This window comes from Chiloscyllium punctatum, chromosome 3 (genome assembly GCF_047496795.1).
Source record: "Chiloscyllium punctatum isolate Juve2018m chromosome 3, sChiPun1.3, whole genome shotgun sequence".
Taxonomy (NCBI): Eukaryota; Metazoa; Chordata; class Chondrichthyes; order Orectolobiformes; family Hemiscylliidae; genus Chiloscyllium; species Chiloscyllium punctatum.
This window is the reverse complement of record NC_092741.1, coordinates 185245-202158: the sequence shown is the minus strand read 5'-3', so window position 1 is coordinate 202158 and position 16914 is coordinate 185245. Positions and strand designations below refer to the sequence as shown.

The following is a 16914-nucleotide window of genomic DNA, read 5'->3' as shown; positions in this document are numbered from 1 at the left end:
AGTATGTGGGAGTGGAGTCAGTGTGAGGGGGTGGGGTCAGTATGAGGGAGTGGGTCAGTGTGAGGGGGCGGGTCAGTGTGAGGGGGTGGGGTCAGTATGAGGGAGTGGGTCAGTGTGAGGGGGCGGGTCAGTGTGAGGGGGTGGGGTCAGTGTGAGGGGGCGGGGTCAGTGTGAGGGGGCGGGGTCAGTGTGAGGGGGCGGGTCAGTGTGAGGGGGTGGGGTCAGTGTGAGGGGGTGGGGTCAGTGTGAGGGGGTGGGGTCAGTGTGTGGGGTGGGGTCAGTGTGAGGGGGTGGGGTCAGAGTGAGGGGGCGGTGTCAGTGTGAGGGAGTGGGTCAGTGTGAGGGGGTGGGGTCAGTGTGAGAGGGCGGGGTCCGTGTGAGGGGTGGAGTCAGTGTGGGGGGGCGGGGTCAGCGTGAGGGGGTGGAGTCACTATGAGGGGGCAGGGTCAGAGTGAGGGGTGGAGTCAGTGTGGGGGGCGGGGTCAGAGTGAGGGGTGGAGTCACTTTGATAGGGGCGGGGTCAGAGTGATGGGGTGGAGTCACTTTGAGGGGGCAGGGTCAGAGTGATGGGGTGGTGTCAGTGTGAGGGGGCGCGGTCAGTGAAAGGGGCGGGGTCAGTGTGAGGGGGCGGGGTCAGTGTGAGCGGGTGGGGTCAGTGTTAGGGGGTGGGGTCAGTGTGAGGGGGCGGGGTCAGTGTGAGGGGGCGGGGTCAGTGTGAGGGGGCGGGGTCAGTGTGAGGGGGCGGGGTCAGTGTGAGGGGGTGGGGTCAGTGTGACGGGGTGGGGCAAGTGTGAGGGGGTGGAGTCACTTTGATAGGGACGGGGTCAGAGTGATGGGGTGGAGTCAGTGTGAGGGGGCGGGGTCAGTGTGAGGGGGCGGGGTCCGTGTGAGGGGGTAGTGTCACTGTGAGGGGGCGGGGTCAGTGTGAGCGGGTGGAGTCAGTGCGCGGGGGCGGTGTCAGTGTGAGGGGGTGGAGTCAGTGTGAGGTGGTGGGGTCAGAGTGAGGGGGCGGGGTCAGTGTGAGCGGGTGGAATCAGTGTGAGGGGGCGGGTCAGTGTGAGGGGGTGGAGTCAGTGTGAGGGGGTGGGGTCAGAGTGAGGGGGCGGGGTCAGTGTGAGGGCGTGGGGTCAGTGTGAGGGGGTGGAGTCAGTGTGAGTGGGTGGAGTCAGTGTGAGGGGGTGGAGTCAGTGCCCAGGGGCGGTGTCAGTGTGAGGGGGTGGAGTCAGTGTGAGGGGGCGGGGTCAGTGTGAGCAGGTGGAGTCAGTGTGAGGGGGTGGAGTCAGTGTGAGAGGGCGGGGTCCGTGTGAGGGGGTGGAGTCAGTGTGAGGCGGTGGAGTCAGTGTGAGGGGGCGGGGTCAGTGTGCGGGGGCGGGGTCAGTGTGAGGGGGCGGGGTCAGTGTGAGGGGGCGGGGTCAGTGTGAGGGGGCGGGGTCAGTGTGAGGCGGTGGGGTCAGTGTGATGGGGCGGAGTCAGTGTGCGGGGGCGTGGTCACTGTGCGGGGGCGGGGTCAGTGTGAGGGGCCGGGGTCAATGTGAGGGGGCGGGGTCAATGTGAGGGGGCGGGGTCAGTGTGAGGGGGCGGGGTCAGTGTGAGGGGGCGGGGTCAGTGTGAGGGGGCGCGGTCAGTGTGAGGGGGCGGGGTCAGTGTGAGGCGGTGGAGTCAGTGTGAGGGGGCGGGGTCAGTGTGCGGGGGCGGGGGCGGGGGCGGGGTCAGTGTGCGGGGGCGGGGTCAGTGTGAGGGGGCGGGGTCAGTGTGAGCGGGAGGAGTCAGTGTTAGGGGGTGGGGTCAGTCTGAGGGGGTGGGGTCAGTGTGAGGGGGCGGGGTCAGTGTGAGGGGGCGGGGTCAGTGTGAGGGGGCGGGGTCAGTGTGAGGGGGCGAGGTCAGTGTGTGGGGGTGGGGTCAGTGTGAGGGGGTGGGGCCAGTGTGAGGGGGTGGGGCCAGTGTGAGTGGTTAATGTCGGTGTGAGGGGGCGGGGTCAGTGTGAGGGGCGGGGTCAGTGTGAGGGGGCGGGGTCAGTGTGAGGGGGCGGGGTCAGTGTGAGCGGGTGGAGTCAGTGTTAGGGGGTGGGGTCAGTCTGAGGGGGTGGGGTCAGTGTGAGGGGGTGGAGTCAGTGTTAGGGGGTGGGGTCAGTCTGAGGGGGTGGGGTCAGTCTGAGGGGGTGGGGTCAGTGTGAGGGGTAGAGTCAGTTTGAGGGGCGTGGTCAGTGTTGAGGGGGTGGAGTCAGTGCGTGGGAGCGGGGTCAGTGTGAGGGGTAGAGTCAGTGTGAGGGGGCGGGGTCAGTGTGAGGGGGCGGGGTCAGTGCGCGGGGGTGGAGCTAGTGAGGGGGGGCGGGTTCCCTGGTGGAGGGATTTGGATTCAGAGTGGGGCGTAGTCCGTGGGGGCGGGGTCTGTTTGGGAACAGGCGTGACGGGCTGAAGGGGCGTGGCCTGGTCAGGTCCCGTGACTGAGGCCTGGGGCCTAGCCGAGTTGGTGCCTTGGCTGTAGGGCCTGAGGTTCGCTTGGAGCGGCTGTCCGGGTGATGGAGTCGGTGAGCTGGGGCTCTGGCCCAGGATCCTCCCCCTCGGGGGGTGACTGCGGCTCCGAGACTGAGCGGCTCGACTCCTCGTACGGATCAGAGTCCCTGAGCGGGCCCCTGGAGTCCGCCTCATACCGACTGCAGCAGGAGGAGGAGGAGGAGGCTGGGCCTGGGGGACAGGGACAGGGGTCACAGGGGCAGGGGCAGGGGCAGGGACAGGGACAGGGACAGGGACAGGGGTCACAGGGGCAGTGGCAGGGGCAGGGACAGGGACAGGGGTCACAGGGGCAGGGGCAGGGGCAGGGACAGGGACAGGGACAGGGGTCACAGGGGCAGGGGTCACAGGGGCAGTGGAGGGAGGGGCAGGGGTCACAGAGACAGGGGACACAGGGGCAGGGGAGGGAGGGACAGGGGACACAGGGACAGGGGTCACAGGGGCAGGGGTCACAGGGGAGGGAGGGGCAGGGGTCACAGGGACAGGGGTCACAGGGGAGGGAGGGACAGGGGTCACAGGGGCAGGGGACACAGGGGCAGGGGTCACAGGGGCAGGGGTCACAGAGACAGGGGAGGGAGGGGCAGGGACAGGGGTCACAGTGGAGGGAGGGTCAGGGGTCTCGGGGCTCGGGGAGAGAGGGGTTGGGGAAGGGGTCGCTGGGCTCTCAGGGTGAGCCCAAGGCCGACAGTGATCAGGACTGTACTGAACGCCTGGACTCCTCATATGGATCCCAGTCCCTGACTGAGTCACTGAGTGAAGCTCTGGAGCACAGCTGTCGGTTGGATACGGCTGGGGATCTACCTGCACCGACTGAAGATCAACTCAACCCATACACCTTCCTGGGTGAAGACGGAGACTCGTAAGTCCACGATCATCAAAGGTCTTCATCCAATTCAACATAACCATGAGAGGATTAATCTGGTTCAGAACCCTCACTGAGGGGAGGGGTCCGGGCTCGGAGTGCCCCCGAGGGGAGGGGTCCGGGCTCGGAGTGTCCCTGAGGGGAGGGATCCGCACTCGGAGTGTCCCTGAGGGGAGGGATCCGCACTCGGAGTGTCCCTGAGGGGAGGGATCCGCACTCGGAGTGTCCCTGAGGGGAGGGATCCGGGCTCGGAGCGTCCCCGAGGGGAGGGATCCGGGCTCGGAGTGTCCCCGAGGGGAGGGATCCGGGCTCGGAGCGTCCCCGAGGGGAGGGATCCGGGCTCGGAGCGTCCCCGAGGGGAGGGATCCGGGCTCGGAGCGTCCCCGAGGGGAGGGATCCGGGCTCGGAGCGTCCCCGAGGGGAGGGATCCGGGCTCGGAGCGTCCCCGAGGGGAGGGATCCGGGCTCGGAGCGTCCCCGAGGGGAGGGATCCGGGCTCGGAGCGTCCCCGAGGGGAGGGATCCGGGCTCGGAGCGTCCCCGAGGGGAGGGATCCGGGCTCGGAGCGTCCCCGAGGGGAGGGATCCGGGCTCGGAGCGTCCCCGAGGGGAGGGATCCGGGCTCGGAGCGTCCCCGAGGGGAGGGATCCGGGCTCGGAGCGTCCCCGAGGGGAGGGATCCGGGCTCGGAGCGTCCCCGAGGGGAGGGATCCGGGCTCGGAGCGTCCCCGAGGGGAGGGATCCGGGCTCGGAGCGTCCCCGAGGGGAGGGATCCGGGCTCGGAGCGTCCCCGAGGGGAGGGAACCGGGCTCGGAGCCTCACCGAGGGGAGGGATCCGGGCTCGGAGCCTCCCCGAGGGGAGGGATCCGGGCTCGGAGCCTCCCTGAGGGGATGAATCCGCTTGGAACTGTCTCCAGGGTTAATCTGCCTTGGCGCACCCTCCCAGGGTGGGGGCTAATCTGGAGCATTTGAGTGAGAGTCAGTCTGGGTTGGCTGTCAGTACTATATGTTCTGTGTTATGGCTGGTGCTGCCCCAGGGTCTCTTTCGCAATGTGTTCCTTCACACTTTCTATTCTGCATTTACTTATTCTCGCAATCAGTCTCTCATTCTCTCTCTCTCTCTGTCTGTCAGAATTGTACACTTGGCAATAATCCACAAAGCTGAGGAATGTGCTCTCTACTTCATCTCGTACTTCACAGTCGAAGTGTTGGACATCCAGAATGACCTGTTCCAGGTACTGTGCGTTTCAGGGGCTGGCACTCTGAATATTGGCTCCCTGAGTGGAGACCTCAGTGCTGCAACTGGGGCACAATCAAATTTAGGAAGCTGAGCAAAACTGCTAAGTGAAAATGTTTAATCTCGGTGGGGGGCATTAGTTCTAGAGACAGTTAGTTGACGTAGATGTATAGACACATGGGAAAAACAGAGAGGATCAATTTTGAGAGTCCACATGGATTTTTTGAGGGAGAACTGTGACAAACTGACTTGCTGGAGTTGTTTGTAGAAGTAACAGAGAAGGTTGATGAGGGGTATGTAACATTGGCGGAAGCTCGGGAAAGGTGGAGGGGTAGCACTGTTAATCAAGGATGGCATGTGTGCAAGCATTAGAGATGAACTTGGTTCAGCAGATCAGGATGTAGAATTGTTTGATGTGGAAAAGAGGACTATTTACAGCAAAGATGTAATTTAGTGGGAGTGGTCTACAGGCTGCTGAACAGAAACCATTTTGTGGTTATATTAAGTATGCCAAAAGTAGTATTAGTGGTTCTGATTTAAAAAAAACAGCAATGATGATAGGTGACTTTAATCTACATGGGCTAGTAAAATCAGGTCAGAAATTGTTAGTCTGGAGGATCTGATTTGATTTATTGTCACACGTACCGCAATACACTGACAAGTATTGTTTTGCATGCTAACAAGACAAATCATAGCTTACATAAGTACATCAGGGTAATAGAGCAGAATATAGTATTACAGCTACAGAAAAGGTGCAGAGAAAGATCAAATCTAAGATGAGAGATGTGTTCATAAGTCTAACAACAGGGTTGTACATTTATAAAATTTCACTGGATGTTTCAGTACAACGTGTTATGGCCAAGTGTGTTATATCCTAAGCCAGGTTCTGACCAGCGCTACGGGATTCGATATTGATGTCATTGCGAAAGAGACCCTGGGGCAGCACCAGCCATAACACAGTTGAATTTTACACACAGTTTAAGGGGGAGGAGTGAGAGTCCCAAGAGGAGAACATTAAATTTAAACACGAGCTGTTCTGAGGCTGTGAAACCAGTGCTGTTGAAAGTGAACTGGCAGTTGTGGTTAAGGGATCTCCTTCCTATCAGAAAGATGTTGTGAAACTTGAAAGGGTTCAGAAGAGATTCACAAGGATGTTTCCAGGGTTGGAGGTTTGAGCTACAGGGAGAGGCTGAACAGGCTGGGGCTGTTTTCCCTGGAGTGTCGGAGGCTGAGGGGTGACCATATAGAGGTTTATAAAATCATGAGGGGCATGGATAGGGTAAATGGGCAAAGTCTTTTCCCTGGGGTGGGGGAGTCCAGAACTAGAGGGCATAGGTTTAGGGTGAGAGGGGAAAGATATAAAAGAGACCAAAGGGCCAACATTTTCACGCAGAGGGTGGTACGTGTATGGAATGAGCTGCCAGAGGATGTGGTGGAGGCTGGTACAATTACAACATTTAAGAGGCATTTGGATGGGTATATGAACAGGAAGGGTTTGGAGGGATATGGGCCGGGTGCTGGCAGGTGGGACTAGATTGGGTTGGGATATCTGATCGGCATGGACGGGTTGGACCGAAGGGTCTGTTTCTGTGCTGTACATCTCTATGACTCTTTGACAAACACAGAGAGCAGATACATTCCAGCAAATAAGAAAAAGTCAAAGGATAACCATGCTCTCTGTGATTAAATGAAGGAAGTAAACGATAATATCAAACTCAAAGAAATGACTCTGGATTGTGCCAAGATTAGATTTGATTAGATCACTTACAGTGTGGAAACAGGCCCTTCGGCCCAACAAGTCCACACCGACCCTCCGAAGAGCAACCCACCCAGATCCATTCCCCTACATTTACCCCTTCACCTAACTCTAAGGGCAATTTAGCATGGCCAATTCACCTGACCTGCACTGGACTGTGGGAGGAAACCGGAGCACCCGGAGGAAACCCACGCAGACACGGGGAGAATGTGCAAACTCCGCACAGTCAGTCGCCTGAGGTGGGAATTGAACCCGGGTCTCTGGGTGGCAGCTCAGAAGATTGGACAGAAATTAAATAACAGCAAGAAGTGCTCAAAGATGAATAAGGAGGGAAATGTTAGAATAGGAGAGAAAGTTAGCCAAAACAATAAAACCAAAATAAATCCTGCAGAAATGAGTCTGCTTATTAATAATGGAGGATAAAGAGAAGGCACACCGATTGAACAGACATTTTGCATTCATTATAGAGAGAGAATAATAATAGGATTCTGAAAATAGCTGCAAATCAGGAACTGAAAGGAAGGGAGGACTGATTACCATTTTTACAAAAATATTACAACTACCAGGGAAGTGGTCCTGAGTAAATTGTTGGAGCCAAGAATTATAAAGTTCCTGGGTCCAGTTGGATATTATCATTAGATTCAGGAATGGTTATTTTAGATTGGGAACTAGCTAATGTAACTGTTCTTTGAAAAAGGGAGGTAGGCAGAAAGCAGGAAACTACAGGCCAGTTAGCTTCACATTTGTCACAGAGAAAATGTGCCTTAGCCAAGTGCCCTGTTATAATGTCTTTAATAAGTTTAAGGTAATCAGACAGAGCCAATATGGTTTTGTCAAAGGGGAGTCGCGTTTCAATAACTCACTGGAGTTGTTTGAAGAAGTAACTTGTGTTGTAGATAAAGGGGAACCAGTGAGTGGGTTGTATTTAGACTTCGAGAAGAAATTGGATAAACTGCTTCTGCAAAGGTTATTATGGAAAACCGAAGCTCGGGATGTATTGGGTAGTGTATCGCCATGGAGAGATAATTGGCTGGCTAACAGGAAGCAGAGGGGAAGAATGAATGGTTTTTTTCAGGCTGGCAGGATGTCATGAGTGATTTGTCACAGGGATTGGTGAGTTTTGAGAAGATTTGTAGCTCGGGTTGAGGTTCTGGATGTAAGTTTGCTCGCTGAGCTGGAAGGTTCATTTCCTGACATTTCGTTACCCTACTAGATAACATCTTCGATGGGTCTCCCGGCAAAGCAATGCTGAAAATTCCTGCTTTTTATTTATATGTTTGGGTTTCTTTGGGTCGGTGATGTCATTTCCTGTGGTGAGGTCACTTCCGGGTCCTTTTCTCAGGGGGTGGTAGACGGGGTCTAACTCGATGTGTTTGTTGGTAGAGTTCCAGTTGGAATTGGTGCTGGGATCTCAGCTCTTTACCATTCACAGAAATGAAGGGACTGGACGTGTGGAGCTAAATTTACTGATGACACAACGATAAGGAGGGAAGTGAGTTGTGAAGAGGGCATAAGGAGCCTCCAAAGGGATGGAGATAGGCTCTCAGTAAGTGGGTATCGATCTGGCAAATCGAGTATAATGTGGGAAAGTGTCGAATTGTCCATTTTGGCAGAAAGGGTCAAAACGAAGCACCTTCATCCCCTCCCCCACTCACCCATTGTACTCTGTGCTACTCTCTCCCCACCCCCACCCTCCTCTAGCTTATCTCTCCACGCTTCAGGCTCACTGCCTTTATTCCTGATGAAGGGCTTTTGCCCGAAACGTCGATTTCGAAGCTCCTCGGATGCTCCCTGAACTGCTGTGCTCTTCCAGCACCACTAATCCAGAATCTGGTTTCCAGCATCTGCTGTCATTGTTTTTACCTCCACTTACCCGCCCTCTAACCATAACCGTTCATTCCCTTACTGTTCAAAAGTCTCTCTTTGCTTTCAAAATATTCAACAAGGTAGTGTCACTGGGCAGGGAATTCCACGGATTCCAAACTCCTTGGGTGAAAAAGGTTCCTCCTCAGCTCAGTCCTCCACCTGCTTCCCCCTAGTTCTGGTTTCACCCACCAGTGGAAACAATCTCCCGGCTTCAACCTTATCTATTCCCTTCATAATTTCATAGGTTTCTACAAGACCTGTCTCATTCGTGTAAATTCCAATGAATATAATCCCAGTCTCCTCAATCTCTTCTCATAAGCCAAACCCCAACTCCGGAATCAATCCTCCAGTGCCTGTACATCCTTTCTCAAGTGAGGAGGCCAAAGCTGTACACAGTACTCCAGGTAACGCCTCACCAGCACCCTGTACAGCTGCAGCATAACCTCCCTGCTTTTAAACTCCATCCCTTTAGCAATGGAGGCCAACATTCCATTTTTCGTTTTGCTTACCTGCCGCCCAACCTTCTGCGATTCTTCAGATTGTAAAGTATCCTGTGTCCGTACGCAGCAAGACCTGGACAACATTCAGGCCTGGGCTGAATGGTAAATGACATTCTGTGTCACACAAGTGCCATGCAATGACCACCTCCACCAAGAGACAAACTAACCACCTCCGTTGAATAACCCACTAACAAATCCCTGGAGGTTACCCAGGTCCCTCTGCACATTTTCACCATTTAAGTAATAGTCCCTTTTGTCAGCCCTGATGAAGGGTTACGTCCGAAATGTTGACTCTCTTGCTGCTCAGATGCTGCAAGACCTGCTGTGTTTTTTTCCTAATGCCACTCTCCGTCTCCGGCATCTGCAGTTCCTCACTGTCTCCTTTTTGCTGTTATTCCACCGAAATGGGTTGACCAACAGTGTACTCCATCTGCCAGACCCTTGCCCACTCCCTTCACCTCTCGATAGCCCTCTGCAGACTTTCAGTGTTCTCTGCGCACTTTGCTCTCCAACCCATTTTCATCTGACCTGCAAATTCTGACGCCCTGCCCTTGGTCCCCAACTCGCGATCGTTTCTGTAAATTGTAAACAACTGCTCTCCCAACACTGATCCCCGGGGCACACCACTAGCCACTGATCACCAACCAGAAAAGAAACCCCATTAATCTTTGCTTCCTGTTAATTAACCGATCTTGTAACCATGCTAATACATTGCCCGTCACACATGGGCCCCAGAAGGTGAGTCTGCAGGGACAGCAGGTCATCAGGAAAGCTGAGAGAATGTGCTGATTTATAGTGAGGAGGTTATCCCACAGTTCCCCAGGTTATTGGGGAACCTGCACCTGGATTACTGGGTACAGTACTGAGCAGTGTACTTACAGAAGGATGTTAATGTGCGGGAAGCAGTTCAGAGAAGGCCTACTGCACTAAGGACTGGAATGGGGGGGGGGTTGCGCTCTGAGGAAAGGTTAGACAGGCTCAGCCTGCATCCTCGGGAGTTTAAACAGTCAGAGGGGGCTGATTGGGACCGTATAAAATCCTCAGGGGTCTTCACCAGGTGGATGTGGAAAGGAGGGCTCCTCCTCTGGAAGACTCTCCAACTCGGGTCATAGTTTAATAATAAAGGAATCACTCACTTAGAGTCATAGAATCACAGACTCACCGAGATGTACAGCACAGAAACAGACTCTTCAGTCCCCGCTGACAGACTCTCCAACTCGGGTCATAGTTTAATAATAAAGGGGACTCCTGTTTGAGACAGACATGAGAAAACTTATTTTTTTCCCTCCGAAGTTTGAGAATCTTTGGAATTCCCATCATCAAAGGGCAGTGGATGCAGAATTAAATATTGAATTAAATACAGAGGTAGGTTGATTCTTGATGCCGAGGAGGCTGTGAAAGATTACCACGAAAATGCAGGGATACAATGTTGAGGGTGAGAATCAAGAATTCCTGAAGAAGGGCTTTTGCCCGAAACGTCGATTTTCCTGCTCCTCGGATGCTGCCTGACCAGCTGTGCTTTTCCAGCACCACTCTGATCTAGACCCTGGGAATTGAATCAGCCAATCGCTGGAGTGTGCTGGAGGGGCTGAGTGGGCCTACTCCTGTGTGGCTGAGGCCTTTACAGTGTGTTATCAAAACAGCATCTTGAATCAACCAGGAGGCAGATGATTTGATGTATCTTGATTTGCCCTTTTTGAAGATGTTATCACCCACCTTCGGGGCACGTGAAGCTTGGACCCAGAGGCAGGGGGCACTACCACGGCGCCGCAAGGCTGAGTAGGTTATTTTCGAGTTGGTCATGTGGCCTGATCGATGACTAAAGGCACCTCATCGCAGCAGACAGTAGCAGTCTGACTGAATTTCACGGCCTGTTTGAAAGCGAGAAGTTTGGGTCTCGGGCTAGTGCCTTCAATAACGGCAGCATGAAAGCTGAGCTAGCTGAAGTGAACTGGGATACCAGGCTAGGGGATAGATCAGGACAGTGGAGGGGATATTTCACAACTCTCAGCATAAGCATGCTCTTATTGTAAAGAAAGGTCAAGGAAATGATGGTCCTTCCACTAAGTTCCTCCTTCAGCTGTAATTCTGTAATAACTCTGATGTCCCAGTTCCATGTTCCCAGACATGTCCTGAGTTCATCTGCCTGACCTATAAAACACCCTGCTTTGAAATAAAGATAGCTTAATTCTTCAGAGCTACCTCATCATCCAACTTGCTCTTGCCTGCCTTTTCTAATTAATTTTTAATTCAGAACCATCCTCTTTTTTTTTCCCCTTTCGATTCTCGTTACTAGGCCAGCCCACCTCCCCATTGGTTTAAAGGCTCCTGAACAGAACTCGCCGATCCCCCAGCCCAGATATTGGTCCCCTGCTGAACCTGTCCCTCCCTCCCCCAAAGGAGGTCTCAATGATCCAAAAGTCTGAATCCTTGCCCACTGCACCACCTCCTCAGCCATTATCTGCCCTATCTCTGAGTCCTACTCTCCCTGGCACGTAGCGCAGGGAGTAATCCAGAGATTACCACCTTTTGAGATTCAACTCTTTCACCTTTTACCGAAATTCCGATATTCACTCTGCCAAGCCTCAACCCTTTTCCTGATTGTATCATTCTTGCCAATGTTCACATCGACTTCTAGCTTCTCACTCTCTCTCTTTTGACAACGTGGAGAAAGAAATGGAGGCTGGGGAACTCTGGGAAATAAATATGGATTTCTTGCAAACAGATCGCATTACAGAGGAGTTTGTGCTGGAGGTCTTAAAAAACATAAAGGCAGGTAAATCTCTGGGACCTGATCAAGTGTATCCCAGGACGTTGTGGGATGTTAGGGAAGAAATAGTAGAGAGATAGTATCAGACTGCCCATGTGGAGTCTTACTGCGACTGTACAGGGTACTGGGGAGAGCACATCTGGAGCACTGTCAGCAGGTTGGTCCCTTATTTAAGGGGTGGCATGGTGGCTCAGTGGTTAGCACTGCTGCCTCACACCTCCAGGGTCCCAGATTCGAATCCAGCCTCGGGCAACTGACTGTGTGGAGTTTGCACATTTTCCCTGTGTCTGCGTGGGTTTCCTCCCACAGTCCAAAGATGTGCAGGGCAGGTGAATTGGCCATGTTAAATTGCCCGTAGTGTTAGGTGCATCAGTCAGAAGGAAATGGGTCTGGGTGGGTTACTCTTCGGAGGGTCGGTGTGGACTGGTTGGGCCGAAGGGCCTGCTTCCACACTGGAGGGAATCTAATCGAAAGGGAAGGTACCATTTCCTTGGAGGCAGTTCGAGGAGGGTCACTGGGATGGTCGGAGTGTTTTCTGAGCAAAGGTTAAAGAGCCTGGGAGGTCAGGCCTGACCTGGGGCTTTTCCAGCACCACACTCGGACTCTGACTCTCCAGTATCTGCCATCCTCCCTTTCTCCCACACAGGTTGGGAGTCTACTCCCTGGAGTGTCGAGGAACGAGAGGGGACCTCACCGAAACACATTCGATTCTTCAGGGGTCAATGCTGACAGGACGGTCCCCTAATGGGAGGGTCTAGGGCCCGAGGGCACACTCCCAGGATAAAGGGGCATTGATTTAAGATGGAGATAAGGAGGGATTTCTTCCCTCAGAGGGGATGTGGCTCTTTGGAACTTGCCCCAGAGAGCTGTGAGGGCAGAGTCCCTGTGTTTATTTAAGGCTGAGATCGAGAGATTCTCAATCAGTCAGGGATTCGAGGGTTATGGGGAATGGAGAGGAAAGCAGATCTGAGGCATATTGGATCAGCCATGCTTCTATCGAATGATGGATCAGGCTCGAGGGGCCGAATGGCCTACTCCTGTTTCTAATGGTCTTATCTCTATTGCCCCACCTGTCGTCATTGATTACGAATCACTGTCTCGAATATACTTAATGACCCAGCCTCGGCAGCCCTCAGTGATGAAGAATACTCTCCTCCCCCAGAGAGAAGCAGTTCCTCCTTATCTCTGTCTTCAATATGCCAGCCCATATTCTTAGAGGATGCCCTCTGCTCCCAGATTCTCCCACAAGCCCCCTGAGAATCTTGTACGTTTCAATAAGGTCACCTCTCATTCTCCTGAGCCCGCACCGAGTTCAGGCCCAACCTACTCCCCCTCTCCTCCTCAGACAGTCCCTCCATCCCTGGGCTCAGCCGAGTGAACATTCTCTGGACGGTCTCCAATGTCAGTCTATCTTTCCTCAGGTAATGGGCCTGAAGCTGTTCACCGGGTCCAGCCGGGCTCTGACCAGTGCCCTGGATAGTTGCACTTGTAAACACCATTCCTTTTGAAATAAAAGTCACCATTCTATTTGCCTTCCCTATGACCTGTTGAACATGGATGTTAGTTTCTGTGATACATTCAGAGATGCTTAGATTCTGTCATAGTGGAGATAACTATCAGCCTCCATAATATAATACCATTGGGTAATGAGACAGAGGGGAGGAGCAAAAAGTCGAAGGAGATGGATTGGGGCCTCTTGGGACTTGAGGAGATTGGGGCTGGGTGTGTGTGGTGTGGTATTGAAGGGAGGGGCATGGAGTTGGGGTTGTGGGGGATGTTGAGCAGGGAGTTCTGGAACAAAGGACATAACCTGATCTTTAACCGAGTCTCCTTTATGTTTCAGTCAGCCCTGCATTTAGCGGTATACACTGAGCAGCTGAACATTGTGCAAGAGCTGCTGCAGAAAGGGGTAAATCTCAATCAACAGGACTGGGATGGGAACACACCCCTCCACCTAGCCTGTCAGCACCAGCTGATCGACTGTGTCAGGCTATTAACGAGCAACACAACTGGACGGAAGGTCAATATGGAGCTGCAGAACTGGCAAGGTAAACAGAACAGCAGGAGCTCCAAGTGACCGTGCGTGTCCCAGCTGCATTTATACTTATGGCTTAGCGGAGCTGTCCGTCCCTAGGGGCACCGTGTTAGCAGAGCTGTCCATCCCCATGGGCACCGTGTTAGCAGAGCTGTCCATCCCCATGGGCACTGTGTTAGCAGAGCTGTCCGTCCCCATGGGCACTGTGTTAGCAGAGCTGTCCGTCCCCATGGGCACTGTGTTAGCGGAGCTGTCCGTCCCTAGGGTCACCGTGTTAGCAGAGCTGCCCGTCCCTAGGGTCACCGTGTTAGCAGAGCTGTCCGTCCCCAGGGTCACCGTGTTAGCAGAGCTGTCCATCCCCATGGGAACTGTGTTAACAGAGCTGTCCGTCCCTAGGGTCACAGTGTTAGCAGAGCTGTCCGTCCCCATGGGCACTGTGTTAGCAGAGCTGTCCGTCCCCATGGGCACTGTGTTAGCAGAGCTGTCCGTCCCCATGGGCACTGTGTTAGCAGAGCTGTCCGTCCCCATGGGCACTGTGTTAGCAGAGCTGTCCGTCCCTAGGGTCACTGTGTTAGCAGAGCTGTCCATCCCCATGGGCACTGTGTTAGCAGAGCTGTCCGTCCCTACGGTCACCGTGTTAGCAGAGCTGTCCGTCCCCATGGGCACTGTGTTAGCGGAGCTGTCCATCCCCATGGGCACTGTGTTAGCAGAGCTGTCCGTCCCCATGGGCACTGTGTTAGCAGAGCTGTCCGTCCCCATGGGCACTGTGTTAGCAGAGCTGTCCGTCCCTAGGGTCACTGTGTTAGCAGAGCTGTCCATCCCCATGGGCACTGTGTTAGCAGAGCTGTCCGTCCCTACGGTCACCGTGTTAGCAGAGCTGTCCGTCCCCATGGGCACTGTGTTAGCGGAGCTGTCCATCCCCATGGGCACTGTGTTAGCAGAGCTGTCCGTCCCCAGGGTCACTGTGTTAGCAGAGCTGTCCATCCCCAGGGTCACTGTGTTAGCAGAGCTGTCCGTCCTTAGGGGCACCGTGTTAGCAGAGCTGTCCGTCCCCAGGGTCACCGTGTTAGCAGAGCTGTCCGTCCCCAGGGGCACTGTGTTAGCAGAGCTGTCCGTCCCCATGGGCACCGTGTTAGCAGAGCTGTCCGTCCCTAGGGGCACTGTGTTAGCAGAGCTGTCTGTCCCTAGGGGCACTGTGTTAGCAGAGCTGTCCGTCCCTAGGGGCACCGTGTTAGCAGAGCTGTCCGTCCCTAGGGGCACTGTGTTAGCAGAGCTGTCCGTCCCCAGCGGCACTGTGTTAGCAGAGCTGTCCGTCCCCGTGGGCCCTGTGTTAGCAGAGCTGTTTGTCCTTAGGGGCACTGTGTTAGCAGAGCTGTCCGTCCCCATGGGCCCTGTGTTAGCAGAGCTGTCCGTCCCCAGGGTCACCGTGTTAGCAGACCTGTCCGTCCCCATGAGCACCGTGTTCGCACTGCTGTCCGTCCCCAGGGTCACTGTGTTAGCAGAGCTGTCCATTCCTAGGGGCACTCTGTTAGCAGAGCTGTCCGTCCCCAGGGTCACCGTGTTAGCAGAGCTGTCCGTCCCCATGAGTACCGTGTTAGCAGAGCTGTCCGTCCCCATGGTCACTGTGTTAGCAGAGCTGTCCATCCCCATGGTCACTGTGTTAGCAGAGCTGTCCATCCACATGGGCACTGTGTTAGCAGAGCTGTCCATCCCCATGGGCACTGTGTTAGCAGAATTGTCCGTCCCCATGGGCACTGTGTTAGCAGAACTGTCGGTCCCCATGGGCACTGTGTTAGCAGAGCTGTCGGTCCCCATGGGCACTGTGTTAGCAGAGCTGTCGGTCCCCATGGGCACTGTGTTAGCAGAGCTGTCCGTCCCCATGGGCACCGTGTTAGCAGAGCTGTCCGTCCCCATGGGCACCGTGTTAGCAGAGCTGTCCGTCCCCATGGGCACCGTGTTAGAAGAGCTGTCCGTCCCCATGGGCACCGTGTTAGCAGAGCTGTCCGTCCCCATGGGCACCGTGTTAGCAGAGCTGTCCGTCCCCATGTGCACCGTGTTAGCAGAACTGTCCGTCCCCAGGGTCACCGTGTTAGCAGAGCTGTCCGTCCCTAGGGGCACTGTGTTAGCAGAGCTGTCCGTCCCTAGGGGCACTGTGTTAGCAGAGCTGTCCGTCCCCATGGGCACTATGTTAGCAGAGCTGTCCGTCCGCATGGGCACTGTGTTAGCAGAGCTGTCCATCCCCATGGGCACCGTGTTAGCAGAGCTGTCCATCCCCATGGGCATCGTGTTAGCAGAGCTGTCCGTCCCTAGGGGCACTGTGTTAGCAGAGCTGTCCGTCCCTAGGGTCACTGTGTTAGCAGAGCTGTCCGTCCCTAGCGGCACCGTGTTAGCAGAGCTGTCCGTCCCCAGCGGCACTGTGTTAGCAGAGCTATCCGTCCCCATGGGCCCTGTGTTAGCAGAGCTGTCTGTCCCTAGGGGCACTGTGTTAGCAGAGCTGTCCGTCCCCATGGGCCCTGTGTTAGCAGAGCTGTCCGTCCCCATGGGCACCGTGTTAGCAGAGCTGTCCGTCCCCATGGGCACCGTGTTAGCAGAGCTGTCCGTCCCCATGGGCACCGTGTTAGCAGAGCTGTCCGTCCCCATGGGCACTGTGTTAGCAGAGCTGTCCGTCCCCATGGGCACTGTGTTAGCAGAGCTGTCCATCCCCAGGGTCACTGTGTTAACAGAGCTGTCTGTCCCTAGGGTCACTGTGTTCGCAGAGCTGTCCGTCCCCATGAGCACCGTGTTAGCAGAGCTGTCCGTCCCCAGGGTCACTGTGTTAGCAGAGCTGTCCGTCCCCAGGGTCACTGTGTTAGCAGAGCTGTCCATCCCCATGGGCACCGTGTTAGCAGAGCTGTCCGTCCCTAGGGGCACTGTGTTAGCAGAGCTGTCCGTCCCCATGGGCACCGTGTTAGCAGAGCTGTCCGTCCCCATGGGCACCGTGTTAGCAGAGCTGTCCGTCCCCATGGGCACCGTGTTAGCAGAGCTGTCCGTCCCCATGGGCACCGTGTTACCAGAGCTGTCCGTCCCCATGGGCACTGTATTAGCAGAGCTGCCCGTCCCCATGGTCACCGTGTTAGCAGAGCTGTCCGTCCCCATGAGCACCGTGTTAGCAGAGCTGTCCGTCCCCATGAGCACCGTGTTAGCAGAGCTGCCCGTCCCCAGGGGCACTGTGTTAGCAGAGCTGTCCGTCCCCATGGGCACCGTGTTAGCAGAGCTGTCCGTCCCTAGGGGACTTGTGTTAGCAGCGCTGTCCGTCCCTAGGGGCACTGTGTTAGCAGAGCTGTCCGTCCCCAGGGTCACTGTGTTAGCAGAGCTGTCCGTCCCTAGGGGCACTGTGTTAGCA

General features: G+C 55.3%; 1 protein-coding gene across 1 annotated transcript in view; it reads left to right on the top strand.

The window, feature by feature from the left end:
• Positions 1-2423: 2423 nt before the first annotated feature.
• Positions 2424-16914, top strand: part of LOC140453723 (NF-kappa-B inhibitor epsilon-like) — a 29875-nt gene continuing 15384 nt past the window's right edge. Inside the window, exons 1-4 of the mRNA XM_072548687.1 lie at positions 2424-2707; positions 3074-3369; positions 4501-4603; positions 13341-13545. Of these exons, the coding sequence (XP_072404788.1) occupies positions 2519-2707; positions 3074-3369; positions 4501-4603; positions 13341-13545 (793 nt within the window). The 5' untranslated portion in view covers positions 2424-2518. The remainder of the gene's footprint in view (positions 2708-3073; positions 3370-4500; positions 4604-13340; positions 13546-16914) is intronic.